General features: G+C 44.6%; 1 protein-coding gene across 1 annotated transcript in view; it reads right to left on the reverse strand.

The window, feature by feature from the left end:
- LOC306961864 (activating signal cointegrator 1-like) overlaps window positions 1-13,900 on the reverse strand; it is a 284,584-nt gene that overhangs the window by 136,358 nt on the left and 134,326 nt on the right. The window contains exon 12 of the mRNA XM_079554797.1: window positions 4,882-4,984. Coding sequence (XP_079410923.1) covers window positions 4,882-4,984 — 103 coding nt within the window. The remainder of the gene's footprint in view (window positions 1-4,881; window positions 4,985-13,900) is intronic.

Raw genomic sequence — 13,900 nt, forward strand, 5'->3', positions numbered from 1 at the left:
GTCCTGGTTTAGACTCTGCCGTCTCTGATAATGACTTAAGTGTTAGTAAGTTATAGCTTTGCTTCTCTTTAACCTCTTAACTCCCGCCTGAACCGAGAGGATCTTTTTCCTCACATGAGATTTTTTTTCCATAATTTTTTTTTTGGGTTTTCAACTCATTTTTGTCACAATTTTGTCATTTTTTGGTCATTTTTTGTCACATTTGAAAAAAAAAAAACTCTTTAAAAACTTTTTATCCAATTTTGGTCATTTTTTGCCATTTTTTGTTACATTTTTGTCAATTTTTCGTCAAGTTTTCATCCAATTTTTTGTCATTTTTTTGTCAAATTTTATCACACTTTCTTCACATTTTTGTATTTTTTTCGTCCATTCTTTTGTCACATTTTTAAACTTTTTTTGTCACATTTTTATCATTTTTTTGTCACATTTAAAAAAAAAAAGTTTTTTTTGGTGTTGCAAGTATACAGTGTGCGAGAGATTTTTCCTTTTCTACATATGGCCTCTATGCCTTCTCTTACGCACCTGTTTAAAACAAAGAGATGTGCAGAGTAAACCTTCTTTTTAATTTTTTTTTCAAATTTTTATCAATTTTTCGTCAAATTTTCATCCAATTTTTGTCATTTCTTTTGTCAAATTTTATCACATTTTCGTCACATTTTTGTATTTTTTTTGTCCATTTTTTGTCAATTTCTTGTGACATTTTTGCCACTTTTTCATAAATTTTTCGTCACTTTTTTGTCACATTTCCATCATTGTTTTCGTCTCAGTTTTGTTGCTATTTTCACATCTTTTTTCCAGAAGCTTTTGGATTGGGGCAAAGCCAAACTGGAGAAACTGTCCTCGGTTCAGGTGAAAGGTTAAAGCTAAAAAGTGGAGCAGTCTCACGTGCATGTTGGCCCTGTGGTGATCATAAACCTCAGCGCTCTGCAGAGGATATTCTAACACACATATAGAGCTCAGTGCTGGAACCTCTGAGCCCAGTCAGAGTCCGCACGTCCCCTGACAGAGAAGTGTCTAATTGCTCTATAACAGGCCAGTGTTTATCGTCCCACAGATGCTGGATCCTTTATTTTACAGGAAACAGCTCCCAGCACAGTAAATATTGTTTCTCTGCAGGATTTATGACTCCCATTTCAGCGCTGGCTTATAAAAAGGCAGTAATAACAGAAGCGTTCGCCTCACGAGGAGCGGCGTGTTCTCTGAAGTGAGCGAAGCCGTAAAGCACATGTTTGGGAAGCAGTAAAGTGGGATTACGAGAGCAGGAGAGAACCCGGCTTCAAACGCGTCACCTTCGTTAAGCGGAATCATGACGAAAATACTGAGATACGTCACACAAGGGGGTGTGGCCTAACCGAGGGGGAAGGAAACCTATTCATCACACAGCAATAAATCTATCAATCGATTGATCGACAGGGCGAACCGGACCCTGACGCGAAGTGGAGGGGTCTTGTTTCGCCCTGAAGGTGCTTATTTTCCCGATAATGACCAGCGTTCTATGCATTTTCCCGCTTATTATTCGGCCATTTTCCAACTGAACACACACGACATAAACTTCGTACACTTTTATGAAGGTCGAAAGGTTTATTTAATGACTTCCGCGACAAATAGTTCCCAAAAGTTTGCGCGTTGCTCGGCAACGTTTTGCTAGGCTAGAAGCAGCAAGGCTAGTAGCTAGCCTAGCTACTTAGCTGAAGGTGCAGTTGGAGAGGAGTAATGGTGGTGAATCTCTGGGTAAGTTGAAAGTCAGACTCACGCTAACTTCACGAGCGATTCCCCGACTTCTCTCTCAGTGACGGGACAGATAGTGTCGCTGCTACGTACGTGCGGAGTGATATGAAAGCACCAACTCTGTCGCCATTGGCAGCGGAGTTATTTTTCTCAGAGGTCCTTTATCAGAAAATAATGACCGGGAGAACGTTGGGAAACCCCATTCAAATCAACGGAGCTTCTACTGACGCTGTGAAGAGCCGGATAATAAGCAATGCTAACTGATACATGTAAACGAATGGAAGCGGCTAAGCTAAGCTAAGCTAAGCTACGCCATAGGAATGAATGGGAACGTCAGCCACACTTGCATATTCCACAGGTTCTATCAAAACGCAAAGGTTTAAAACATACACCAGAGGAAAAGACAGTATCGATACCTGCTCGAGCGAATATTCAGCCTCGATATTACTTTTTGTATCGAGGGACACACTGTTTTTGACAACCAGAATCAAGCCGCAATTATGAAGAAAAAAAAAATGGCTCCCAATAACGGAGAATGTGCATTAGTCCTCGATCATCCCTCTCTGAAACCCTTCCCAAACTGCTCTCCGTTCCCGTACGTGCCTCACAGCGCGGGAACAAACCCCTCCCCCGTCTGTGGAGCTGTGAGCGAGCAGACCGGAGTGTGCAGGTACATCATTCACAGCTGTGTCCGTCAGGCTCGCACAGGGAAGGTGTGTGAGCGCATCATAAATCACCCAGTGTAACAGCAGAGCGTGAGCGGCCCCGGCGAGGCCCTCACACCGGCTGACCAGAAAACCCCCCCCCTCTGGAGCTCCAGCGGCTTCATTTATGCAAGACCTGATCTGAACGTCGAGTGTTTGTTCCTGTGTCATTACACACGCCCAGGAAATCACAACTGTTCATTCATGCAGGCCTTATATTTGAGATTAGCGGTGCTAGGCTAGTGCGAGGCTAGTGCATGTCTATGGTAACTAGTAGCCTTCATTAAAAACCAGGTCCTCCCAGTGTTAATTTCATCGACTACAATATTTAGTCTTAATTTGAGTCAAAGTGATATTCTTTACGACTAAAATTGGACTAAAACTAAATGAAAAGTTTCTCATGAGACTAAAACTGTGACTAAAATGTCCAGATATTTGAGTCGACTAAAATCAGACTAAATAAAAATGAAAAGGAGAGACTAAAATCATCCAAACTTGTATTGAGCGTCTGAAAGAGCCTCAGATCATGTTTAAAGGATCAGCTCTGAGCTTTGTTCATGTGGAGCAGAAACATGAAGCAGAGGAACAACATTAAATATGATTAGAATCAATATTATCAATGCAAAGTCCACTACATTAGTCTTAAATTTAGTCGACTAAAACTAGACTAAAATCGAATTACATTTTCGTCAAAAGACTAAAAATAAAACTAAATTAAAATATGTTTAAATTAACACTGCTTCCTCCAAACGTTGCCAGATCTGATTTAAGCTCCTTTGTGAATTGTAGTGATGCGGCCGCAGGTAAACAAACTACTGTAGATCCGGTAAGCTAGCAGATCACTCCGCCGCTGCGTAGCTACAACCAGGAAGCTGATGCAGCTCAAATATAAGTTCTTCTAAATGCAAAATGGTTATATTTCAAACATTATTCAGTCACACAGACGTTTATATGGTTAGTCTGGTGTTATAAGTGATTTGCCTCAGGTGCTCTGTGCTCGGGTCACACTGTTTATAATGCAGGCTACTAGTTACCATAGACATGCACTAGCCTAGCACTAGCCTAGCATCACTAAACTCTTCAAATGAATAAAAAAACATATCTCCAGAAATCAACAACACTCTGGATAAAGTTAGGAAATGAAAAAAAACTAATATGTTTGCATCACTGTGAGTTACACTACTTTCAGTTACTTTTGAGTTACTCTTGGCAAAATATGAATTGAAAATAGTAATAATGCCATATTAGATAGTTTTTAAAGTGTCCGTTCAGCACATATTCTTTTAGAAGTTTAACCTGTACCTTTGTTGATGTCAACAACCTTTGCAATAAAAGTTGGAGAAATGGGAAAGTTGATGCTACGACGCTCTGTGAGAAACACCAAGACACAACAGGGTTTCCTTAACTTTGCGAAAGGAGCGAAACAGCGCCCCCAATTGGACGCTGGTGGCCAAAAAGTGTACTGCATCCACATTTACCACTGAGAATGAATGGGAACAACAGAATTGTTCTGGCAGATCCCACTTTGGTGAACAACAGCTCATTCAAAACAGCATAAAACAACATCCAAGCCAACAAAGTTTAAATCTGATCCAAGAGCAGAAACACTCAGGACGTCCCGATCCATATATTTATAATAAATCATAAACCTATTGCCTAACACAGTAGTTTCAGCAGCCTTTTATAACCATGTAAGAAGCCTCAGATTGAGCTGACGCGTCTTCAGAGTGTGTTCAGTCTGCGGGTGTTAGCGTTAGCGGTAGCATTAGCAGTGTTGTGGGAAACCTGCAGATTCAGGACCGTCTTTTTGGGGATCTGTTAGGACAGGCCTCTGACTCAGGCTTTGCTCACACGCTACAGAACAAGAAGACCATGTCACTGAGCTGATAGACAACGGTCCACACCATAATCACTCTGAACATAACGAGAAGTACAGATAATATACAAACACAGAGACGCAAACATCTGACTCACTGATAGGCCTCACCCTCTCTGTGCAGAGAAGTGCAAGACTAGGATAAAAGGAGACTGGACTTCACTTCTTCTCTTTCTCTGAAGTCACCAGCTGGTTATACAACTTTGTAACTGGAACAACGGCAATAAACGCCTTATCTTTGAGACGACTTCTCTCTCCAGTGTCTGCTTCGGCTTTATCCAAATAACTGTTCTCGCGTGATACAAAAGAACCAGATCCTAACAGATGCTGAATATCGGATCGGGACAGCCCTAACTATGCACTACAAACTCTACATGAAAGACCGTCCCTGGCACTGGTCCTTCCACGGCTTTAACACTCACTTCTTTGGGTAAAATAATGTGGGCAGAACAGATTCTCCTGATATTTCCTCAGCAGAAACAGCGACGGACATGAGTCGAAAGCGACCCGGACACTCAGAGCAACGGCGGCTCCAGCTCATTACCGGGGGAAGTTAGAAGAATCAGGACTTACAGATCTTGTGCTTCCCTTTCATGGGGAACTTGACGAGCAGCTCCTGGGGACTGGAGCAGATGAAGACGAACGGAGAGCTCGACTCTTCGCCGATATCAGGGAACTGCACAGAGAGGGAGGACGAGAGCCGGGGTTATTACAGGAACTATGTGTGCTTTACAATACAGTCTGTACAGGAGCGTTTATGCAGAAAAAAGGAGATGTTAGTGACTTTCATTGTTCCATCAGCTTCAGAAAACCATCGTCAGAGCTGAAAACTGAGAGCACTTTAAGGCAAACAAAAACCCATAACATTGTCAATGAAAATGTACAAATCTATGAGAACCACAAATAATAATAATCCCTATATTAAACTCTAGGACATGGCCATAGTAACACGTCCCTTCAGACCCAGTGCAATGTGGTCCAATGGGAAACACAATGACCTCATGCTGTATCTGACAAGAAAATGAAGTATTTGCAGTTTTTCAAATGTTATCCCAGTTTTATAGGAGGCTCAGACTTTAGCTCCAGTTGTTCATGATCAAATATAACATTTGTTTCTTTAAAACAGTATTTCTGTGCTACACAGTCACACTGAACATGGGACAGTGATGCAGTGAAGGATAAACCACTGAACCTGGGAATGAATGGAGGAAACAATACAGCAAAACAAACACGACTAAAAACGAGCGTCATGTCCGATGTAGAGTTTTACTAACACATCAAGACTGCGCTGTTTTGGGGATTTGCAAACAGGCGCCAACAATCCAGAACATTTTTCATGATATTTGTAGCACCACAGTGTATTCTATGTTATAGCTATGGACACATGATGTGGCTCGTTTGAAAGACGAGACTCTAATGGGTCGGTTCCACCTACCCTACTCTACTCTACCCTGCTCTACTTTGCCTGCATTTGAAAAGTTTCCACCAGCCCACTTTACAGTTAACTGGTACTTTTTTTAGTACCTGCTTGGCCCTGGTACTAACCAGGCCAAGCAGGTACTGTTTCCAATGGACACAGTCAAAAGCAAAGCCATATCCATGGTTACACCCTGGTAACCATGGATACAGTATCAGATTCTACAGAATAGTGGAAACACAACCAGGCCAAGTAGAGTAGAGAAGGGCAGGGCTGGTGGAAACGAGCCATAAGCTCTCTGTAGGTGAAAACTCTTTAATTCTACGTGTCTCGGTTCCTGAGGAATCTAAGCTAAACAGAGGCTGGTTTGGATCAAAATCATTTTTTTTTCTAGAAACGGAGATAATTAGTGTTTTATGAAACTCTGTCCTTTCTGATTAACTCCTCTCTCCTCTGACACGAACATTATGTGAAGAGACAAATGCCTAAATATCTCAGTTTCAACGACATCATTGTTGACATGTTCTAAAACACGCGTGTTCTCGATCTCTTTTTATGGCGTGTGCATTTAAACAGCCTGGTTCTGGATTGAAGACTTTAACAGGATGTTTCTCAGTCGTCCTTGGACCGATTTGAACCATTTAAAAACTCAGAGAAATGTTAACATCTCAACTGTTTCGATCTTTCCATGTGAAGCTGCTCTGCTTTGTCAAACGCTCCAGAGAGAGAGAGAAGTGTCGGGTTTACAGCTGTTACTACACAACAACAACACGCCAACAAACAATAATATATAAAAAGTCCAGATCTTTTCACACGTTCTTGATCGTCATTTGTTTCAGTTCTGTTCATCACAGAGCTACAAAATTCACAAAATCATTAGAGTGTCTAGTTTCAAAGACGGCTTTATCTGTTTTCGCCATCTAAACAGCACTCGTGTGACGTCCAAGTTTGAAAAATGTTTGTTTACAGACCCCAAAACGCCGGGATCAGGTGGATGAAACCTTTAGAAAAATGAACTAAAGTCTCTCCTGTTTTACCTCTTCTTACGCCACACCCAGAAGAGGATGTGAAATGAAACAAGATCATATCATCCGGTGAAATCTGAAACATTAAGTTGACTATATTACGATTCAGAAAAGCATCTGTAGCTTGTGTTGTTTAACTGTACCAAAGCTGAAGTTCTCACATAAAAAGTCTGGTTGATTCTGTCGCGACTCCTTTAAAAGAGCCGTGAATCCCGTGTGGTCCAGGGTGAGTGATTCCGAACATGTCCGGACTAATGAGACTGCAGACGGCAGAGACGGCTCATGATATGGACACAGATAAAGATCATCACAGCGGAGCTTCACTGGCTCCTAAAGCAGATAATGAGCTCATTTACAATGCTAATGCTAATGCTAATGCTCTACAGGCACACGGGACCAACTGCACCGGGATCTCTGTGGAACATGTTCCGTGTGTGTCGTTTCATTTGGAACCATGACAGAGCTACAGCCCAGAGATATTGAAATGATGTCAGGATTATAGTCAGCTTTAACAAAAGGCTGAGGGACACACTCGGTATTTAAGGATCAGCCTTTTCCTTTTCAATAAAGACGCTTGAGATAAAGCTCCATATCCCAAACCAAACCATGTCAAAATGTTTGGTTTGAACATTTTATTTTGAGCCATAAACAAAACTATACAAGAACAAACACAGCGACAAGCGTGCCTTTAAACACAACACACGTCCTTTATAACTGGCCAACAGAATAAATTACATCACACTTTAGCTCGAAAAGGAGTGGGAAGAATCCATCCATTTTCTTCTGCTTTATCCGGGGCCAGACTTCCCGATCCACACACACACCTCCTCCAGCTGTTCTGACCCGAGGCCACACCTCCTCCAGCTGTTCTGACCCGAGGCCACACCTCCTCCAGCTGTTCTGACCCGAGGCCACACCTCCTCCAGCTGTTCTGACCCGAGGCCACACCTCCTCCAGCTGTTCTGACCCGAGGCCACACCTCCTCCAGCTGTTCTGACCCCGAGGCCACACCTCCTCCAGCTGTTCTGACCTGAGGCCACACCTCCTCCAGCTGTTCTGACCTGAGGCCACACCTCCTCCAGCTGTTCTGACCCCGAGGCCACACCTCCTCCAGCTGTTCTGACCCCGAGGCCACACCTCCTCCAGATGTTCTAACCCCGAGGCCACACCTCCTCCAGCTGTTCTGACCCCGAGGCCACACCTCCTCCAGCTGTTCTGACCCCGAGGCCACACCTCCTCCAGCTGTTCTGACCCCGAGGCCACACCAGGCCAGCTCGGAGACATAGTCCCACCAGTGTGTCCTGGGTCCACGAGGCCTTGTCCCACTAGGACATGCCTGGAACACCTCCCGCTGGAGGCGACCAGGAGGTATCCGAAACAGATGCCCGAGCCACCTCAGCTGTGAAGGAGCAGCGACTCTACTCCGAGCTCCTCCCGGGTAACTGAGCTCCTCACCCCCAGCCACCCTGCGAAGGAAACTCATCTCGGCCGCTTGTATTCGCGATCTCGTCCTTTCGACAATAGGCGGCGTTCACGATTTGTAATGTGATGATGTCATAATGTCAGATGGAGGGCGGGGCCAATACAACTCTATGGGAGAAATGCAGTTTTTGGAAAAAATCTCCAAAACAAAAATTGACAAATGTTTTTCCTCTTCAGTGTCTGATCGTGATCGGATTCACAAACCTGTGATATTGTTTTTTTGTCTGAAAGTCGTTTCTATTGGACAACATCACGGTCGTGTTTTCACATATTGTCACCACTTTTTGATGTTTTTCTGAGATAATAATTGTACATTAGCTCATATGAGCCGACAGAGGAGACGATGAACTTTTTGACAGTTTTTGTTTCATGTGGATTCCTCCAGTAATGACTGAGATATGAGCCAAAAAACAAAGACATAAAAATATGCATTTTGTCAGTTACCACAGTTACCATAGTTACCGTCAGTTGCTCCGCCTCCATTTTAAACTATTGCTGGGCTGCAGTGACATCACAGTGTTTTAAAGGCCTATACTATTATATAGAGCAAAAAAAAATTGTTTGAGGAATTTTTTGGTCTTGTACAGAGATCTTTGACCCAGTGACTGATATTAATGATAATTTTTTTAATTCATATATTTTCTTTTTAGATACGACTTGTGAAATTGCTGGGTTGCAGGTTCTAGAATATGATGATGTCATCGGACCCGACGGGGGGCGGAGCCAGTTTTTCCTATTAACAGCATTACACTTTCACAAGTCGTATCTAAAAAGAAAATATATAGTTTAAACAAATGATCCTTAACATCGCCCCTCCTGGAGCCTTCACGTGGTGGAGGGTCTGAGCCCGACAGGTCCGAGGGGACGGGTCAGACACAGAGCGGGTCAGAAGCTCCTTATGAGAGACCGACAGGCCCGGTTAATCGTGAGGCCGTCCTCCCGTGGACCCACCACCTGCAGGGTGTTAGAGAAATAACAATGGTGTTCGAGAGGATAGATGAATGACAGGCAGAAGTCTGGATGTCTTATGCAGGAGAAGTTTATTTACCATCGGTGCGGGACCCGGAGACATGAACTCGAGACATTGCTCTAGTCCTACTATTCAAGTCTGTCTATGTTTCCACAGAAGAGGGATAAATACCCTCTCAGAGCGTCATACTGATACACAAGCATTCAGTGGCAGAGAGTGGGCGCCTGAGCCCCACAGTCAAGGCTATGACAGAGATAGTACGACTGTACAGCCTGTCCCAGTGTGATAAATAGCGATTTAATGTTATCCTCTAACACAGGGGGCGCCATAGGGGCTGGTGCAGCTCCAACAGCCCCCACGACGAGATGGATGGATCATTAATGTCAGTCACTGGTCCATGATCTCTCTGTACAAGACCAACAATGTCTTCAAAAACAAAACCATTTTCCCTCTACATAACAGTACAGGCCTTTAGACGCTGTGATGTGACCTGAAACCCAGCTGCAGACCAGACATTTATAAAAATCAACAAACAAAATCAGCATCGGCCTTGGAAAAACCCACAGTTTTTTGGAGTGTGATGGACCATGAAATGCAGTTCCTCGATCCTCAAATGTAGAATCACAGAAGACAAAGTGGGACATGTCCACCCCAGTCCTTCTGATTCTGGGACGCTCCTTTTGTCCCTGAACACAAGTGAACCCAACCCGGCCAGATGATGGAGGAGGAAAGACTGGACTCCTCATTTCTATACTTCTCCCTCCCTCTTGACAGCACCAGTGTCCCGCAGAGGCCCGGGACATACATCTCTCTCCCTCTGGGCTCCAGTCATGGATCAGCCTCTCAGGTGAGCAGGACTGACGGACACAGTGACAAAGGATCATCTCTCCCATCAGCTCAGCTCCAATTTCCTCCCGACGCATCAGATCCAGGGCTGTGACTGCATCTCGCCCGCAGCCAGGAAGCTTCCCCTTTAAGACAGGGAGGGAGGCCGGGCCGAGAGCTGGGACCACACTGGGGCTTTCAGGAGAACACGAGAGGAGGAGGAGGACACGCTGAATACGAGAGGAGGAGGAGGAGGAGGCGCTGATGTGGCACAGAGGAGATCTAAACATGTTAAAACCACTTACACGCGTGTGGAGGAAACGGAGACATTCTGCTTCGATGCTACTTTACACTTTGGACATTTCTCACTGGGATCACGACGTCGGCACAGACTTCACTTCACAGTTTAACCGTTTCAGGGACGAGGACCTCATGAAGCTCACTGAGAAAATGCCAAGAATTATTTATAATATGAAACATTTTGAGCTGTTTCACCTTTACAGATTCCCTGGTGTTCATTCGTAGTTTCTTCAATGAGAATCACTCAAAGGAAAAAGTGTTGAAAATAAAGAAAAGCTGATACATAAAAAGTGTTTCCAAACTTTGACCTGTGTAGGTTATACAGAGGTTCCTCATTTATCACGGGAGTTTTGTTCTAAGAATAACCCGCAAAAAACGAAATCCGTGAAGTCGACAGCTTTATTTTTTACAACTATTATAGTTGACTGAGGAACAGTTTCACACACTGGGCCATCGGGAAGCTGAACTCCCTTACTCGTTTCAAACATCATGTATCAGTATCATAAAGAACAGAAGAGGATCCTCGGATTATCAGAGAGAAGACATTTGTTTTAGCATAAGGACATGCAGTGGTTAGCGCTCGTGCTTCAGCTAGAAGGTCCCGGGTTCGATTCCCACCTGGACGGGGCCTTTCTGTGTTTGCATGTTCTCCCCGGGTCTGTGTAGGTTTCCTCCGGGTACTCCGGTTTCCCCTACCATTAAAACATGTACAATAGGCCATGTGTGTGGTGGTGTCAGTCTCCTCCAGGGGAAACTGAAGCTACAAAGGTAGTTTACACCGAGTCTGGAGTAAAAGTACAATCGTCTCATGTAAAGCACTTTGTGACCAAGTCTGTGAAAGACACTAAATAAATAAACATCTTCTTCAACCAGGCCATGAGGAAACCGATATGCAGCTGAAACAAACATGTCCCTGCACTCAAATAAATGACCTTTAACTGAGAGTCAGAGTGCGTATATATATATATGTTATATATATATGTAAATACTACATATATAATATGTAATATTTTCTTTAATGACAGAGCTGATAAGTCTTGACATGACATGTTTTACGAGCGCTCGTATGTTCTACCTGGCGAGATACTTTTACTCAACAAAACTCCAGTGTGGAGTAAAACAATGAGGGACAGAAACCACACATGCACTTCACAGGAAAGGAAAAACACAGCTGTACCGAGAGAGAGGGAGGTGGCTGCCCACAGGCTCGTAAGGCGTTGTTATTATAATAATTATTATAATTAGCCCAGATGACATTTACAAAAAAGGTCCTTAAACTATATTGACAGTGAGACCATTTGAATGAGTGAAACTGTTTGATGAGAAGCTCCTCGACCCTGTTGAATGTTATATCCATGTCTAATATGTTTAAAGCACCAGTACATGTCCTGAAAACATCTCCATTAGCGAGTCCTGTAATGTGATGCTAATGCGATGCTAACCCCGAGCGCACACGCAGCAAAGGCGCCGCGGGAACACGAGGCTGACGTGAAGCCGAGCCCCGCCTCGAACAGATAACTCGTCTGCAGTGATTGCAATTAACAGGGATGAGATTAGAGAGGAATCGGGCGCCGGGGGGGACATAGTTCTGAGCAGGATGTGCAGATCGATGCTGTGAGGCTCCTGGAGCTGCTTCTCAGAGCCCAGGCCAGTGATGAGGGCGAAGCGTTCTCCACACGACTCAGCGAGGTCGATGTGTTTCCTCTCGTTCTGAAGAGAAAGGTTTGTGAAGCCCCGGCAGCTGAACACACCGGTGCATCAGGTAATCATCAGGTAATGAGTGGATCTGCTTATTGTGGAGGATCGTGAAAGGATCTGGCAGAGTTTATGTTTTCAGTACAAAGACACTAAGGGTGTGATTTACTGAGCCGGGGTAAACGGCTCTATTGAAAACTACCACATACTATTCTATAGGGCTGGACAATATGGAGATTTGACTTTTTCATAATTAGTTCCAAAGAGGCCTGATTATTCTGAGTGAAACCCTAACCCAAGTTTATTTCGGTGAGGGAAGTGCAGCCAAACATGGATTAACTGAACAGTATGAAAGTGATTGTCTCTCTCCTCAGTTTGCAATCACAGGCTCTCGTTAAGTCGACCCGAGAGCGATGCTTTTGGGTCGGTGTGAAGCCTTAGACCGGCTGAAACAGGTGTCTCTCAGAGCGGCTTCACTTCCCTCTGAAAAATGTAAAAAAATTGTGTTGAAATTATCGATCTCAAGCTCCATCCGTCCCTCACTCGTGACCAAGACCCCGCCGGGGTCGGTCTGTCGTGGTGAAGAGGGAGCTGAGTCGGGGCAAAGCTCTCGATTTACCGATCGATCTACGTTCCCGCCCTCACCTATGGTCATGACCGAAAGGACAAGATCGCGAATACAAGCGGCCGAAATGAGTTTCCTTCGCAGGGTGGCTGGGGGGGAGGAGCTCAGTTACCCGGGAGGAGCTGGTGTGGCCTCGGGGTCAGAACAGCTGGAGGAGGTGTGTGTGGATCAGACTGCTGCCCCCGCGACCCGGCCCCGGATAAAGCGGAAGAAAATGGATGGATGGAGCAAATAGAAGAACATATTTCTAATAAAAAACGAGAAAAAAAATGTGAAAAATAAGAAAAACATGTGTAAAAAATTTGGCAAAATGACCAAAAATGGGGGTATGCGGTGCTAATGCTGTCCATGGACCAACAGCATCAACACTTGGATAAAAAAGTAGCAGATTGTTCTCCGGTACCAACTTTCGATACTTTCATTTTTTCAATACCGCTCGTACCTGAGCTTTTTCCCCGATACCAGACCTGCACCCGTCACTAAAGAGGCTGAGAAGGAAAGAGTCGGCACGTGGGATAAAACAAACGCTCAGTTCCTGCAGCCTCAGGTCTGATCAGCCTCAGGTCTGATCACATCACTGCAGAGGAGCTGGTCAGAAACGAGGTCCGTGAATCCAAATCAGATTCTCCTGATCCAAAGCAGAGCTGCATCATCCAGTCCTTTGCTTAATTCTAGTTCCTCTGATTGATCTGATTCAAAACAACAACTGAGGGTCCTTGAACGCGCCGCGCAGATGAAAACAGAGGCCTCTTCAGAGAACCCGAGTGTGAGAGAGCGACGGTGCTGGAGTGGAAGCCGACCTGCTGCGCCTCTTTCATCCTGCATTAGCTAATTAGCATTTAAAGCGGCTGAACGCACCTCTCCGCCTCCCCCCTCTAATTGTTTCCATCCCCTGTTAATCAAAAGGCCATGAAGCGCCGTGGCCGTGACACTCGGGTTTACCGGAGCCTTCCATATTCATCAGGACGGGGCTGAAGTAGTCAGGCCTGAAAAGGTGATGAAGGCGCCGCTGCTGACGGGCGGGGGACGGGTCTGGAGAGGCTTTTTATGGACGTTTGTCAGAGTTTCCCTTTTGTGAGAACAATATTATTACAACGGACCTCCATGTTTGACACAATACCTTTAATGCCTCGCCTTAAACAGGTGTCGGGATTCACTTCATTCCTCTTTCGTACAAAATATAAAGGTGTAGGAAACGAAAAAATGCAGCCCCAGTTTTGTTTAACCTCTTAACTCCCGCCTGAACCGAGAGG

Source organism: Gobius niger, assembly GCF_951799975.1.
Source record: "Gobius niger genome assembly, chromosome: 4".
In the NCBI taxonomy this organism is placed as follows: Eukaryota; Metazoa; Chordata; class Actinopteri; order Gobiiformes; family Gobiidae; genus Gobius; species Gobius niger.